Here is a 14,714-nt window from a genome sequence, read left to right on the forward strand (position 1 = left end):
ATTATTACTCCAGTTCCCCGTATATTTTTATACAATTTAATTATTAAAAAAAAATCTACATTCTATTGCAGGATTCTTTTATTTTCTCTAAAATGGATTATGTTTTTGTTATTGTTGCTGGATTAATCACTAGGACTTTTACACGCACGTCATTACTGGTTGTTGCCAGGTCCACGATTTTTGGACATTTGTTTCCATGTCATTACGAGTTATTTGTTGGTAAAAAAATGTTGTCAAGGGATAGATAAAAAGAGAGAATATACAAAGATTGTGAATAACTGTAGTGTTATGTAAACGCGTGGCAGTGGACTGGTATTTAAACAATTGTTCCCTGTAAAAGATCTGGCAACGTCTCTTGCAGAAGCGAACGCGTTTCTGAACTTCGAGTTCATCATCAGTTCAAGGCAAGCGAGTAGAAAATGCTGCGCACGGTTTGCTCCCGAACTTTTCCACAAGTTTTTCGTATCTCAGCATGTCAGCATTCAACGATTCCTGCACCGAACATTCACCCAGACGTTTACTACAACAAGGTAATGCCCCAAACGCTGGGACTTTAATGCACATGGATGTTTATTTTTATGTAATATCAAATATCAATATGTTGCTAATATTCAAACTCACGTCTTAATTAAACGTATCATTACGCTGATAGTTGCGTAGCTAATATTTTCATGTTCCTTAGTTAAATGTCTCTGTCGTCGAATCGTTGCGTTTTATAGCCTCTTGCCATGTTTGCAAACCCCGCCTCCATAACGAAAGAGTCATTCCCTGTTTACCTTATCTCTCTCTCTATCTGAGTGAGGTGGGGTTGTTTTCCCTCTTTTTGTGGCAGGAATTGATGTGCTAGTGAAATGGAGTATCTTTTTTTTTTTTTTTAAGTAAATATTGAGCTTGTACATCATTCATCAACTATTGGTTGGGACAAATAATTTCATTATAATTTAGGGACGTTAAGAAGTGCAGCTCTTTTTTTAATGAATTAAAGTTAGAATTGTCTACCTTTTTTTTAAAGTGAATTTTACATAAAAAATCTTACATAAAAAAAATGTACATAAAAAAACCATATCCTCCAAAACTGCGCAAATGTGTAGTAAAAAGTTAAACATTAATGAGTATTAATAATATAATAATGTCATTAAAAATATTAATCATTAAAAACATTAATAATATATTTAATGAGTAATAATACATTTATTACAACATCACACTTTAAGATGAATGTGATGTTGATGCAGATATTAGAGAATAGACTGAGTGAGAATAATATCGCTGTATAATATAACCGAATGATTTAACTAGTTGAGCAAAGATGCAATGCAATTATAAATAATATCTGATGTTTTTGTTAACATTTATTTTGAAGATTTCACATTGTGTGGCTTTACGTTTTAAGGCTACAGTAAAAAAAAAAATGCAGTGCACAGGAATACACTTGCAACTAATGGAAATCGTTTTTCAAAACACTTATCATAGAATTAACTGATGATGCATCACAAGTTATCGCATTTCCTCCACATCATCCTTAGTTTTAGCTGTCATAATTTACTCCCCCAGTGCCATCATGTATATATTTGCTCTATAATATTTTTATACACTGATTTGCAATGTGAAAATAATGACAGTAAAAGTTGAATTTATCACTTTTTAAATGCAAGAGTATGTTAATGTGCCTCTTTTTTTTCTTTGCAGATTTTCATTAACAATGAGTGGCACGATGCGGAAAGCAAGAAAACGTTTCCGACCATCAATCCTGCTACTGGTGAAGTTATCTGCCAAGTCGCAGAGGGGGATAAGGTAGATATTTGAATTATTACATTTATATTGAAAGAATAATAAATGTCTTAAACCAACTGGTTTGCTGGTCTTGGCTAAGGTAAGGTCATGTCAGGTTAAACCGGCTGAACATCAAGATCTTTCTCTCTCTATACAATGCAGTGGAGCAACATGATCACTTTGTGTGAGGAATAGACCTAAAGGTTTTTAATTCACTTTGCATTTTTTGCACTATGCAGATGTTTTGACTGTACTGAGTTCAGTCAGTGTGCGGCCAGCCTCCTCCTTGCTCGTTTTAGTCTATATTTCTCTCATGTTTGTCGTTTTGCTTGCAGGCAGATGTGGACAAAGCGGTCAAGGCTGCCAAACAGGCGTTTAAGCTGGGCTCTCCCTGGAGACGCATGGATGCATCGGACCGCGGGCTGCTCTTGAGCCGATTAGCAGACTGCATAGAGAGGGATTCTGCCTATTTAGCTGTGAGTCTCTCAGACGACCTTTTCCCTGAATGCTGCCGTGTAGACTTTGAGCTGATCTAGTCTATGCATTAAAGCATATTTGTAGTATGCTTCTGGCCAAAGGTCTCACTTTTATGAATTATAGGAGGATGAAAATTGGATTTTAAATATTTGGATTATATATATATATATATATATATACAGTATACATACATATATAAGACTTCAGATGCAAAAGCCTCTAAATGCCATCTGAAATGTCCTTCTAAAATTAGCATTTTTATCAAGCTCGTATATTTAGGTTCAGTAATTTCACTTTAATGACAATCAATAGGTCATTTTCATTCCCATTAAAGTGAAATCACTGAACATAAACATACAAGCTTGATAAAAATGCTAATTTTAGAAGGAAATTTCAGATGGCACTTAGAGGGTTTTGCATCTGAAGTCTTCATATATATGTATGTATGTATGTATATATATATATGTATGTATGTGTATATATATATATATATATATATATATATATATATAGCAGAAGTGCCCCTATTATGCTCTTTCAGATATTACCTTTCATTTCTTGTGTTATTTTTGTGAAAGTAAAATGTCTGCAAGTTTCAAAGATCAAAGTGCAGATAAATGATAAAGTCGTCAGTAACTCCAATCTTGAATATAAATAGTTTTATATTATATAATTGAATGCTTATAAATAGGGCTGTGCAACGATTAATTGTGATTAATCGCATCCAAAATAAAATATTGTGGTTTACATAATACATGTGTGTGTGTGCTGTGTATAATTATTTTGTATATATAAATTACGTATGCATGCATGTATATATTTAAGAATTATTTGCATGTAAATACTGTATATATATATATATATATATATATATATATATATTCTATTTAAATATTTTATATATGAATAACACATTTTCTTAAATATACATGCATGTGTGTGTATTTATAAATACAAAATAATTACACACGGCACACACACATATATTATGTAAACACAAACTTTTATTTTGGATGCGATTAATCGCAGTTAATCTTTGTACAGCCCTAGTTATAACACACTGTTAGTTCATGGGTCCCGTAAAAAAAACTATGCTATTTGATATCAGTTATACATATCTGTAAACAGTGTACTCTTGATCTTTATGTTAAAATTATTTGTATTTTGTTTCAATAGGCGCTAGAGACTCTTGACAATGGGAAACCGTATGCGGTCTCCTACAGCGCGGACGTGCCCATGGTGGTCAAATGCTTGAGGTGAACTTGTTGTCGTTGTGATGGTTTGTCCACAGTGTTTTCTAGTTAAAACGGGCATTTCCTTAATATTTCCGTTACATAATACAGATTGCAATACAGTAATCACTTGAAGTCCTGTCTCTATTACATTTGCAAGTTACTAACCATGTCTAAAGAGTTTTACAGCACTAACAAAAATATTTAGCCCTAAATTTAAGATTAATGTATTAAACCAAATAAAATTTCTGTACATTTGGGTTACGCCATTTGACATAAACTAATAAACATAATAATTTTTAAGTACCAATAAACTGAATGTGTTTTAATCTTAAATTACATTAAATTGACTTAAAATTGAATCTTGAATTAAGTTGAATCTTGTAAAACTTACAAAAAAGGTAAAAAATGCTTAAAAAAGTTAAAAGTAAATAGTTAAAAGTAGCCTAATATAACAATTAGGGCTGTCAAACGAGTAATCGCGATTAATCGCATCCAAAATAAAAGTTTGTGTTTACATAATATATGTGGGTCCACTGTGTATAATTATTTTGTGTATATATATATATATATATATATATATAAATACACACATGCATGTATATTTAAGAAAAAAATATTATTTATATATAAAATATTTATATTTATATATAATATAAATTATATATACATCTATATACATTAAAATATTTATTAAATATATACAAGCATGTGTGTGTGTATTTATATATATAAAATAATTATACACAGTTCACTCACATATATTATGTAAACACAAACTTTTATTTTGGATGCGATTAATCGTTTGACAGCCCTAGTTGTTGTAACTAATTGGTCATGTCATATTCTTTACAGTGTAGGCCTAAATGTTTCTTGAGTGACTTATATATTTCTTTGTTGCATTACATAATAAATCTCTTAAATGATTATCCTGTTTTTGAGCTATTTTCATTCTTTTTAAAATAAAACAAAAAATATTTAGACATTGCTTTGTAAATTGCACTATATTGTGGTCTGCATCATATCGTGCATATCGCAGGCATTTCAGTATTTCCAAAGGTTGTTTATAGTGACTAGTGTGCATGTAAATCTGACAACGTGGGTGAATTCAATCAGAAGCTCTGAACTCTGAACTGTGTGTGTGTGTGTGTGTTTTGGTTGTTTGGTTTTTAGGTATTATGCTGGCTGGGCAGACAAATGGGAAGGGAAGACCATTCCAATTGATGGTAATTACTTTTGCTACACGAGGCATGAGCCCGTTGGAGTGTGTGGCCAAATTATCCCTGTAAGTAGATGCTTTTGGAGTTTCAGAAAGCAATGTGTATTTGCCGACTAATATAATAATATACTGTCAAACCCAAATTATTCAGACCCCATATATATATATATATATATATATATATATATATATATATATATATAATATTTGTTTTACTAGTGGGTGCAGGACACTATAGTTAATTTATGTAAGTGAGGAGAGCAAAATAAAGTAAACTATGACATATTATACCTAACAATTCTTCATACAGTGACTACTAGTAACATTTATACAAATTTGGGACCAGAAATGATTCTGACACTTTGATGTGATCATGTTTTGCTTCTGTGTTTTTTCATTAATTGCTAATGCGACCTTTTTACACCACAGACTGAACAATGAAGCATTGTTAATTTGTTGACCTAAATTGGCGTTATCGTTATCTAATTGTGTAGTAGTTCACATTTGAAAAAACTTTTGCTGATAATTTACTCACCCCCATGTCATCTAAGATGTCTATGTCTTTCTTTCTTCAGTCGAAAAGAAATTAAGGTTTTTGATGAAAACATTCCAGGATTTTCTCCATATAATGGACTTCAATGGGGTCCAAACGGTTCAAGGTCTAAATGACAGTTTCAGTGCAGCTTTAAACGATTCCAGACGATGAATAAGGGTCTTATCAAGCGAAACGATCACTCATTTAATCACTCATTTAAAAGTCTTAACATCTCCTGTTCAAACTTGTTCATCAAAATGAACGAATCTTTTTTCGAGTCGTTCATTTCGTTTGTTGATTTTTATTCAGTTATTTATTTTTGAACTGACCGCTCGTTTCTCTAGATAAGACCCTTATTCATCGTCTGGTGTCGTTTAAAGCCCTTTGAAGCTGCACCGAAACTTTCATTTGGACCTTGAACCGTTTGGTTCCCATTGAAGTCCATTATATGGAGAAAATCCTGGAATGTTTTCATCAAAAACCTTAATTTCTTTTCGACTGAAGAAAGAAAGACATGGACATCTTGGATGACATAGGGGCGAGTAAATTATCAGCAAAAGTTTTTTTAAAGTGAACTACTCTATGTTCAAATGGACAAAACCAGTGAAATATCAAGCTCTTGTCATGTGTTTTTACTATTTTCTACTATAACTATAACGAATAAGTAGGGGATAATGTACATCCAGCCAGTTGTTCTCTCAAAATAAAGCCTGACAGGCTGTTTAAGAGATATGGTACATACAGTCATGTTTCACCTGTATATTGCGATATATATATTGATATTGAATTATTGTCCAGCCATACAGTAGTTTCCCTGTACTTTTGTCTTTCTCATGTCGTCTTCTCTGGATTGTGTGTTTCTTCCAGTGGAACTTCCCTCTGGTGATGCAGTCCTGGAAGCTCGGCCCGGCTCTGGCTACAGGGAACACAGTGGTGATGAAGGTGGCGGAGCAAACGCCACTCACTGCCCTTTATATCGCCAGCCTGATCAAGGAGGTGACCGGCACGCCTACTGTATATTTGCACACTGAGGAAAATCCTAGTTGCAGAATCATGTTTATAGGAACACACCGGCTTTTTTGGACTTCACCGTATCCCCCCGAGTAAGATAAGTCCATACATGCCCTTCTCATCGCGGTGCGTGCCGTAAATCTGTCTGACGCACCCGTCGCTAGCCTAGCTTAGCACAAAGACTGAGTTAAACGGCTCCAGCTAGCATACTGCTCCATATAAGTGACAAAATAACGTCAATCACATGTGATTTGTATAGTCACAGCGTGTACAAATAACAAGGTCACATGAGAGGGACACATCTAACTGTATACATACTGGGAACTATATGCTCAGAAAGTGATTAGCGCAAGACCTGAGAGACGCACCGTTGTTACTTTTGTCAACAAAACCAACGTGACTAGCTAGCTAGCTAGTAGCGAACGTGACTAGTGATCCAGAGAATGTCTAATATGGGGAGAGCTTCCATTCTCGGTAAACTTCTGGCTCCTGAACTGGTTGCAGTTCCAATCTGGGTCCACATGAGGGCGCTCACAGGACGAGTGCAGAATGAATGGAGGTCTATGGAGATGTACCCCTCAAAATCCCCTTTTCTCAGGATATAATTTTTTGTCTAGTAATTTGAACGTTGTATTCGAAATTAGATGCAAAGAAATGACACATTGTTGGGTGTTAGATTTTTTAGAGTCACTTATTTGCTTTAAAAGGTCTTTTAAAATGTCAATGGCGTCAATGGCAATCTTTCAGTCACTTTGGTGCTTTCGCGCTCTGCACTTTCTGTTCTCTCGAGACAGCGGACACGGGTAAATACACGTGCTAGAAGAGTTTTTGTAAAACTAAAGTTCCTCACATTGGTCTCGCTTCACTGACCAACCAGAATGCTAGCACGTTATGGGCAGCAACAACTCAACCTGGAAGAAATCGAAAGCACATTAGTACTCGTTCATTCAACTTTCGACCTATAACCCATGATGAACTTGCAAAACTTACAATCAAATCTGAGATTTCTCAACGGCAATCGGGTGAAAGAGACAAATTTAGCCGTCTTGCAACCATTTTGCACTCATGGGCGATCGCCCCCAGTGGAACTCTGGTGGAACTACAACTAAAATTCGGTACAGTAGGACTTAAAGGAGTAGTTCACTTTTGAAAAAATGTTTGCTGATAATTTACTCATCCCCATGTCATCTAAGATGTCCATGTCTTTCTTTCTTCAGTCGAAAAGAAATTAAGGTTTTTGATGAACATTCCAGGATTTTTCTCCATATAATGGACTTCAATGGGAACCAAACTGTTCAAAGGGCTTTAAACGATTTCAGACGATGAATAAGGGTCTTATCTAGCGAAACGATCGCTCATTTAATAAATAAATAACAAAGTTTAAGTTTTATAAGCTCAAATGCTTGCCTTGCTGCTTTCAACGAACGAAACGAACGAATTGACTCGGAAAAAGATTCGTTCATTTTGATGAACGAGTTCAAACAGGAGAGACTTTGTTATTTATTTATTAAATGAGCGATCGTTTCGCTTGATAAGACCCTTATTCATCGTCTGAAATCGTTTAAAGCCCTTTGAACAGTTTGCACTCAAACTCTCATTTGGACCTTGAACCGTTTGGTTCCCATTGAAGTCCATTATATGGAGAAAAATCCTGGAATGTGGAGGAGGAAGATGTAACCTACATTCATGTAAATAAAATATATTAAACATGCAGGGCATATATTTATTGAATTGAATCGCAGTTTTTGAAAATTCACAATAGCACTATGCTATAGTATGGTTTTAATACAATTTGTGCAGCTTTAGAAAACATTGTGCAGCCACTTCCAGTATTCCAGGGACTAAAAAATTGAGTACTTTAATTTCATAGAGGAATTGTGACAGCCCTAATAATAGGCTATAATAGTGAAGCTGTAGTTGAAACCACCATCAAGTGCATGATCATTGTTGTTTTGCCTAAACACCTTTCCATGATTTGCGGTAGGTGGGTTTCCCAGCTGGAGTTGTCAACATCATCCCAGGAATGGGTCCCACAGCCGGAGCTGCCATTGCTTCTCACATGGACGTAGACAAAATAGCCTTCACTGGCTCCACGGAAGTAAGCGGTTTTTCTTCAATAATGGATATTTCGTGGATATGAAGTACAATACTGTACACTCTGTCATAACCTTGACAGAAATTATACTTTCTCTCAGTGTGTGCCATATAATATGTTGTTGGATTTCTTGTTCAAACACTCTTAGAAGAAATGGTTCCATCCCCCGCTTCATATATGGAACTCCAAAATGGTTCTATATAGAACCATTTTTTTTTTTGGCAAAAGGTTCTATTGGCCAAGTATATAGAACCCAGAGGAACCCTTTTTTTAAGAGTGTATAGAACCTTTTAGGGGTTCCAAATACGTAGCGCTGATAGAACCTTTTAAGGTTCTATATAGAACCTTTTCTTCTAAGAGTGTACATAAATCTCATTACAATATTTAAAACTTAAATATTTGGACATAAAATTGGCACTCCATAGCAAAATATATAAATGACTATCTAAGAGCAAATTTGTTCTCAGTTTTTGTGAAGCATCTACTGTGTCTAAGACTTTTTGGTAAGAATGCCAATCTTGACGAGGTATTAAAGGTTTGTTTACACAAAAATGTTGTTGTTCTAAACCCAAAAACCATTACATTTTGATTACCTAAAGTCCTAGCAATGGAGGTTTCCTTTAAAAATATCTTCAGTTGTGTTTTGTGTTTGGACATGTGAGTAATTAATGACAGAATTTTGGTATAGTGTGAACGCAAGACTTTAATTTAAACTGCAAATATAATATTGGTTTGTGTTATTATGGTTGAATAGGTAGGTCACCTCATCCAGCGAGCCTCAAGTACCAGTAATCTGAAGAAGGTCACACTGGAGCTGGGTGGAAAGAGTCCAAACATCATTTTATCAGATGCTGATAGTGAGTTTTGCCAGCTGTTTTCAATAGAAAGTGGCTCAAAAACTCTAAACTGTCAGCTCTTTACTTACTTTTTCTTGCTCATATACTGTATTTTAATATAATATATAGGCCAATGTCCTCTGTCAAATAACAAAACAATTGTGATATAGGGACTAACTACATGTTAACCAGCAGTCCTAAAAAGTTGCTAAATTTGTTGCTAGTCACTTTTTAAGTTCTGACAAAGTCGCTAAATTTGCAATTTCCTTTTATATTTCTATGGCTACTCAAAAGGGTCATGATAATACATTTCATTACTATTATTTTATTATTTTTCCTGAGGTCCACCTACAATGTTAGTACAGTCATGATATAGTAGGACATGACCTTTAAACCCTTTTAATTATATAATTGATTCACCTTCATGTTGTACTTAAACCTGTAGGACTTTCTGTTTTGTACAGAGAAGATTTTAAAGGAAATTTTTGTACATTTTCAGTAAAAAGTACATTTTAAATGTTTTTGCCTATAAAATGAAAGCAAGTTTGGACACCAAGACATTTATAAAAAAAAAAATACCTTTCATCCACAGAAGAATGAAAGTCATACAGTCTTGGATTAAAAAAAATAAGAAAGTAAAATTTGATTCCTCACGTTTATTAATCTTTCTAATTCATGTGTATTTTCATTTGCAGTGGAAGAGGCAGTGGAGCAGTCCCATTTCGCACTCTTCTTCAACCAAGGCCAGTGCTGTTGTGCAGGCTCTCGCACATACGTACAGGAGAGCATCTACAACGAGTTTGTTGAGCGAAGTGTGGAGAGAGCTAAGAAGAGGGTCGTGGGAGACCCTTTCGACTTGAAGACTGAGCAGGGCCCACAGGTGAGTGAGCGAGCTCCGCCTCCTGTGCCGGGAGCAGCAGCTCATTTGCATTTAAAGGGACACACACAAAAACGCTGTGTTTTTGCTCACCCTCAAAAAGTGTCAATTTTAACATGATATATAAAAATATCTGTGGGGTATTTTGGGCTAAAACTTCACATACACACTCTTGGGACATCAAAGCCTTATTTTACATCTTGTGAAAAGGGCATTATACCCAGTGGTTAAAGTGGGATTTGTCAGGTGGGGGAACCCTCAAATTTTGTGTAGGTGCAAAAGAGAAAAATGACTCACCGTGGGACAACATATTGAGTATCGTGGTATAGAAATACTTTTTGGGTGTCGCTGTGGCACCAAGTAGCCTGTCACTTATTTACTTGATATTTTAATGGTTTTATTTTGGCCCATCTACACCGATTTAATGACAATACTATGTTAAAATTGCTTAACACTGGGACAAAAAGTGGGATTCGGGGCCGCCCCCGAGAAAATGTTGATTTCTTTAAACCAAATTATGTGCAATTTAAGACTTTTGAAGGCCAAAAAAAAAAAGGATAATAAATAGCTTTAAAACCATGTCAGTGGGCATTCGATTATTTTGTCAATAGCCTACCTGCTCTCTTCTCATCTACATCTTTCTTTTTCTCAGTCTCCTTATCCTGCCCTATTTCTTCCCCTCCTAAACTCCTAAACCCCTTGAACTTTGACTGATAGTCTTTCATTTTTGTCTGTGTCAGTGAAGTAAATAGGCTTAACTGATAATTATATGTTTTATGAATCATTATCTTAAACGAGTTAATTTACTCAAGGCTACCAGGTCAGTATTGCCACCTTCTACAAGCTTTGGAATTTAAAAAGTAATTTTAAATAACACAAATTATAGGCTACGTTTAACGCAGTTGGTGGAATTGGCAGACGTTCCCTCATCATGCGCGTCAAAGCATTCTCAGGTATAAATAATTGCATTAATGCATTAAATGCACGCAGGTGATTTTTGAATATTAATGAACGAATATTAATGTCGATGTAGGCTACAATGGTTTGTTAAAACTAATCCTGCTATTGATCTCTTTGTAAGACCCATAGAGAAATCAAATGTCAGGTGAAACGCAGTTCCGGCCCAATTTTACCCCTGATTATACCACCCCTGACCCCTTTAAAAGAACATAAATGTAACATATTTTTGAATCACTCAATCAAGATCATGTATTTCCTCTCTGTACTCCAGGTCGATGAGAAACAGTTCCAGAAGATTCTTGGCTACATCAGCAGTGGGAAGCGCGAGGGAGCCAAGCTCATGTGTGGCGGGGGGGCGGCAGCTGATCGCGGATACTTCATCCAGCCCACTATCTTCGGGGATGTTAAGGATGACATGACAATTGCTCGGGAGGAGGTGTGTGTGTGTGTGTTTCACTTTTTAACGTGTTACTAGGGAAAGGCCCTATTACCATCTAGTGCGGTTCCATTCTTCTTTTTTTCCCAGATGTGCTTGTTTAATATTTCCTGCTTAATAATCAGTCCTAATTAAATAACTGTTAATAACGACAATGAAAAAATGTTAAAGTTCAATCATGAAACTCAAGGGGGCGCAGGCTGATCAGACCTTTGCATGCAATCCGCGAGCACTCACATCATTACCACATGGCTCAAGCTGATTGGCTCTGCTGATCCAGCAGCCAATGAGATTGCTTGCTCAACATTTAAATAGTCTGGTTCAGGGTTGGCTGTAAGCTTGTTATGCAGTGTGCTCCTTCAGCTACAGGATTTATGGACATCAGCAGCATATTTTACGCAGTGTAATAATATTGATATAATAATATTGCACAGTTTATGGCATTCTGGTCTGCACACAGATGGGTGGTATAAGATGTACATCTAGTAAAATGATATAACATGCTATTCCCTTTCTGTACTGTTAGATCTTTGGCCCTGTAATGCAAATTCTGAAGTTTAAATCTCTAGAAGAAGTGATTGAGAGAGCCAACGACAGCAAATATGGCCTTGCAGCAGCTGTTTTTACCAAAAACATTGAAAAGGCCCATTACATATCCAATGGCCTGCGTGCTGGCACTGTGTGGTAAGTGTGTGAGGTGCGCTTTGTTATCTTAAAGAAAATAGATATCTTGGATATTGGAATATCAGACCTCTTGTTCACATCAGGCTTGTTCTTGTGATTTGATTTGATTAGGATTAATTGCTACGACGTGTTCAGAGTGCAGGCTCCCTTCGGAGGCTACAAGGCCTCAGGGATTGGTCGTGAGTTAGGACAGTACGGACTTGACAACTACACCGAGGTCAAAACGGTAAGGTTTTACCATCAGGAAAACAAAAGTGCGCTCATTATTCATAATTCACTCATTGTAAACTTTAAATGTCATGCTTATATCTGGATTATAATCTTAAATAATGCCAAAGTGATGACTGCTTTTAAGGTTGCTTATTTCAAATTGTCAAGTAGGTTATTATTAGGCATTTATTAATGTGTTTATTTGGGCAATGATCTGTAAATTGCAGATATCATTAACTATGCACTCATTTTTATTTACTAACTCTTTTCCTCCACAGGTTACAATTAAGGTCCCTCAGAAAAATTCATAAATGGAGAAATTCATTTAGAGAAGCCGTCATCGAACGATTTGAGCTGTGACGGACATTATTGAAATGAACATTACTCTTTAAATTTATTTCATTAAATCAAATAATGTCTTAATGTGTACTGAGGAAAAAAAAAAATAAATAAATATTACTTTATTTTTTTCTGTATAATCATATATATATATATATATATATACATACACACACACATGATTAGTACATAAAAAATAAAGTTCTAACAGTGATAAGTTACAGAAGTTTTTTGATTATCCATCTGATTTGTGTAATAAATGGTCCAATTATTTTTATAATTTTTTTTCCTCATTCATTTATTCTTAATTTGCATAAATATTTGTCCTTTTATGATTAGATTTTTTGTAGTAACATGCAGAAGAAAATAAATGAATATCAAACAGTAACAGTCTCTGTGATAGTGCAGCATTTATTGTTAGATATGATTTGATGACCTGCAAAAGAAACACAAATAAATTGAAAAATGTTTGGTTTCACAGATTAAACATTTATTTATTTATACTTTATATTTGTTCATTTTAGAACAAATTTGTATTCTCTCCTTCATCATGAACACCATACTCTGTTAAATATGGTAAAACTAGTGTTTTTGTGTTAATAGATGGATATGCTAATCATTTAGTGCTAGGATATTACTATAGGCAAATCCCATTTGACGTATTTGTTAATTTAATTAATTTTTGTGAAATTCCTAACGCATTTGTGAATCTCATTCTATTCATTTGTGTTTTGTTTTTCGTAGTTGTTTTTTTGTGAATCTACATTTAATTCAGGATGGGAATCTATTTATCTGGAAATATGAACCAATTCTTACCCTGTATATTACTGTGGTAAACTAAAAACACAGTACCATTAGTATCATTGAGATACTATTATAGTTTGTATCAATATTTTTAATTTGTTTAAAAAAATTATGGTTTAAATTTTTGTTAACTATAATAATCCTGGTATAAAACACGTTTCACACATTACAATGACAATCCAGTAGTTGACATATTCCCTTATTGAATCAACAAGAAGTTACTACTGCAGCTTTAAAACCTACGAAGTTTTAGTCATAAAAAAAGGGGGAGTTTCATAGCGATGCTATAGAGGAAACATTTTCCTAGAGTAGATAACATTTAAAAAAAACTAAAGAACTTTTTTCCACTGTTTTAAGCTTTTGAGCCGTGGTAAAGGTTTCATTCAGCCCAATGAAAAGCATATTTACACTGTCTGAATCGTTCCCTATCCCCTAAATAGTGCACTATGTGCCATTCACCATGTAGAAAATAGTAGATGTGTGAACAAGTGACTGATTTTAGCCACAGCTTCAGCATCTATTTATAATGTAAGGGGCGGATCTTCAGATTCTAGAGAGCATTTGATTGGACAGAAAATCTGAAGAGAAGCAGAAGTGCAGTGATGTCATCAAAATCATTGAGAGACTAGTTTTAACTGCTTATAGACCATTTCACAAGATGTAAACAACACTGGTCCAGAAACACTTCCTGTTTCAGTTTGTAACTGTTTTCTTTATTTCACATGTAAAGAAAACATCTTAAAGATGTTTGTTTAACTTTTTGATTCAGTTTTAAATGTTCTGTTGGTTGTATTTTATCCCAGCTTTTATGTAGTGTTAAAAAACTGAAACAGGAAGTGCTTCTGGACCAGTGTTGTTTACATCTTTTGAAATGGTCTATATCTTCTAAATGCGAATTTTGTCATTGTTTTATAGATAACCGTCATTAAGACCAACATATTAGAACTACTAATAGCAAAAAAAAAAATTATTTTGATTTCATGGGGACTTTAGTTTTTTTTTTTTTTTAGTTTAGTTTTTTTTTTGTAATTGGATTCAAAGGTAATATACTAAAAAGTATAGTATTATAAATGTACATACATACACATATAATATAAAAAAACGTGATTTACGATACTGATGACCGTTAAAAAACGCGTCATCGTCCCACTCGAAAGCTCGCGCTCCCCTCCGTTAGGCGGCGGAATGAGCCTGGATCTCTTGCTTTGCAGAATGTGGCGTGTAAT

The 14,714-nt window shown here is 34.7% G+C and overlaps 1 protein-coding gene across 1 annotated transcript; it reads left to right on the forward strand.

Annotated features, from left to right (window-relative positions):
- The first annotated feature begins 177 nt into the window (after window positions 1-177).
- On the forward strand, window positions 178-13,072 carry aldh2.2 (aldehyde dehydrogenase 2 family member, tandem duplicate 2). Its single transcript, XM_039662142.2, has 13 exons — window positions 178-530; window positions 1,690-1,794; window positions 2,109-2,249; window positions 3,427-3,506; window positions 4,656-4,767; window positions 6,104-6,232; window positions 8,232-8,345; window positions 9,097-9,199; window positions 9,874-10,058; window positions 11,287-11,451; window positions 11,978-12,135; window positions 12,247-12,361; window positions 12,624-13,072. Exons 1-13 carry the CDS (start codon window positions 420-422, stop codon window positions 12,654-12,656), a joined length of 1,551 nt encoding a protein of 516 aa, XP_039518076.2. The 5' UTR covers window positions 178-419; the 3' UTR covers window positions 12,657-13,072.
- The last annotated feature ends 1,642 nt before the right edge of the window (window positions 13,073-14,714 follow it).

This window comes from Pimephales promelas, chromosome 4, assembly GCF_988280905.1.
Source record: "Pimephales promelas chromosome 4, fPimPro1.hap1.1, whole genome shotgun sequence".
In the NCBI taxonomy this organism is placed as follows: Eukaryota; Metazoa; Chordata; class Actinopteri; order Cypriniformes; family Leuciscidae; genus Pimephales; species Pimephales promelas.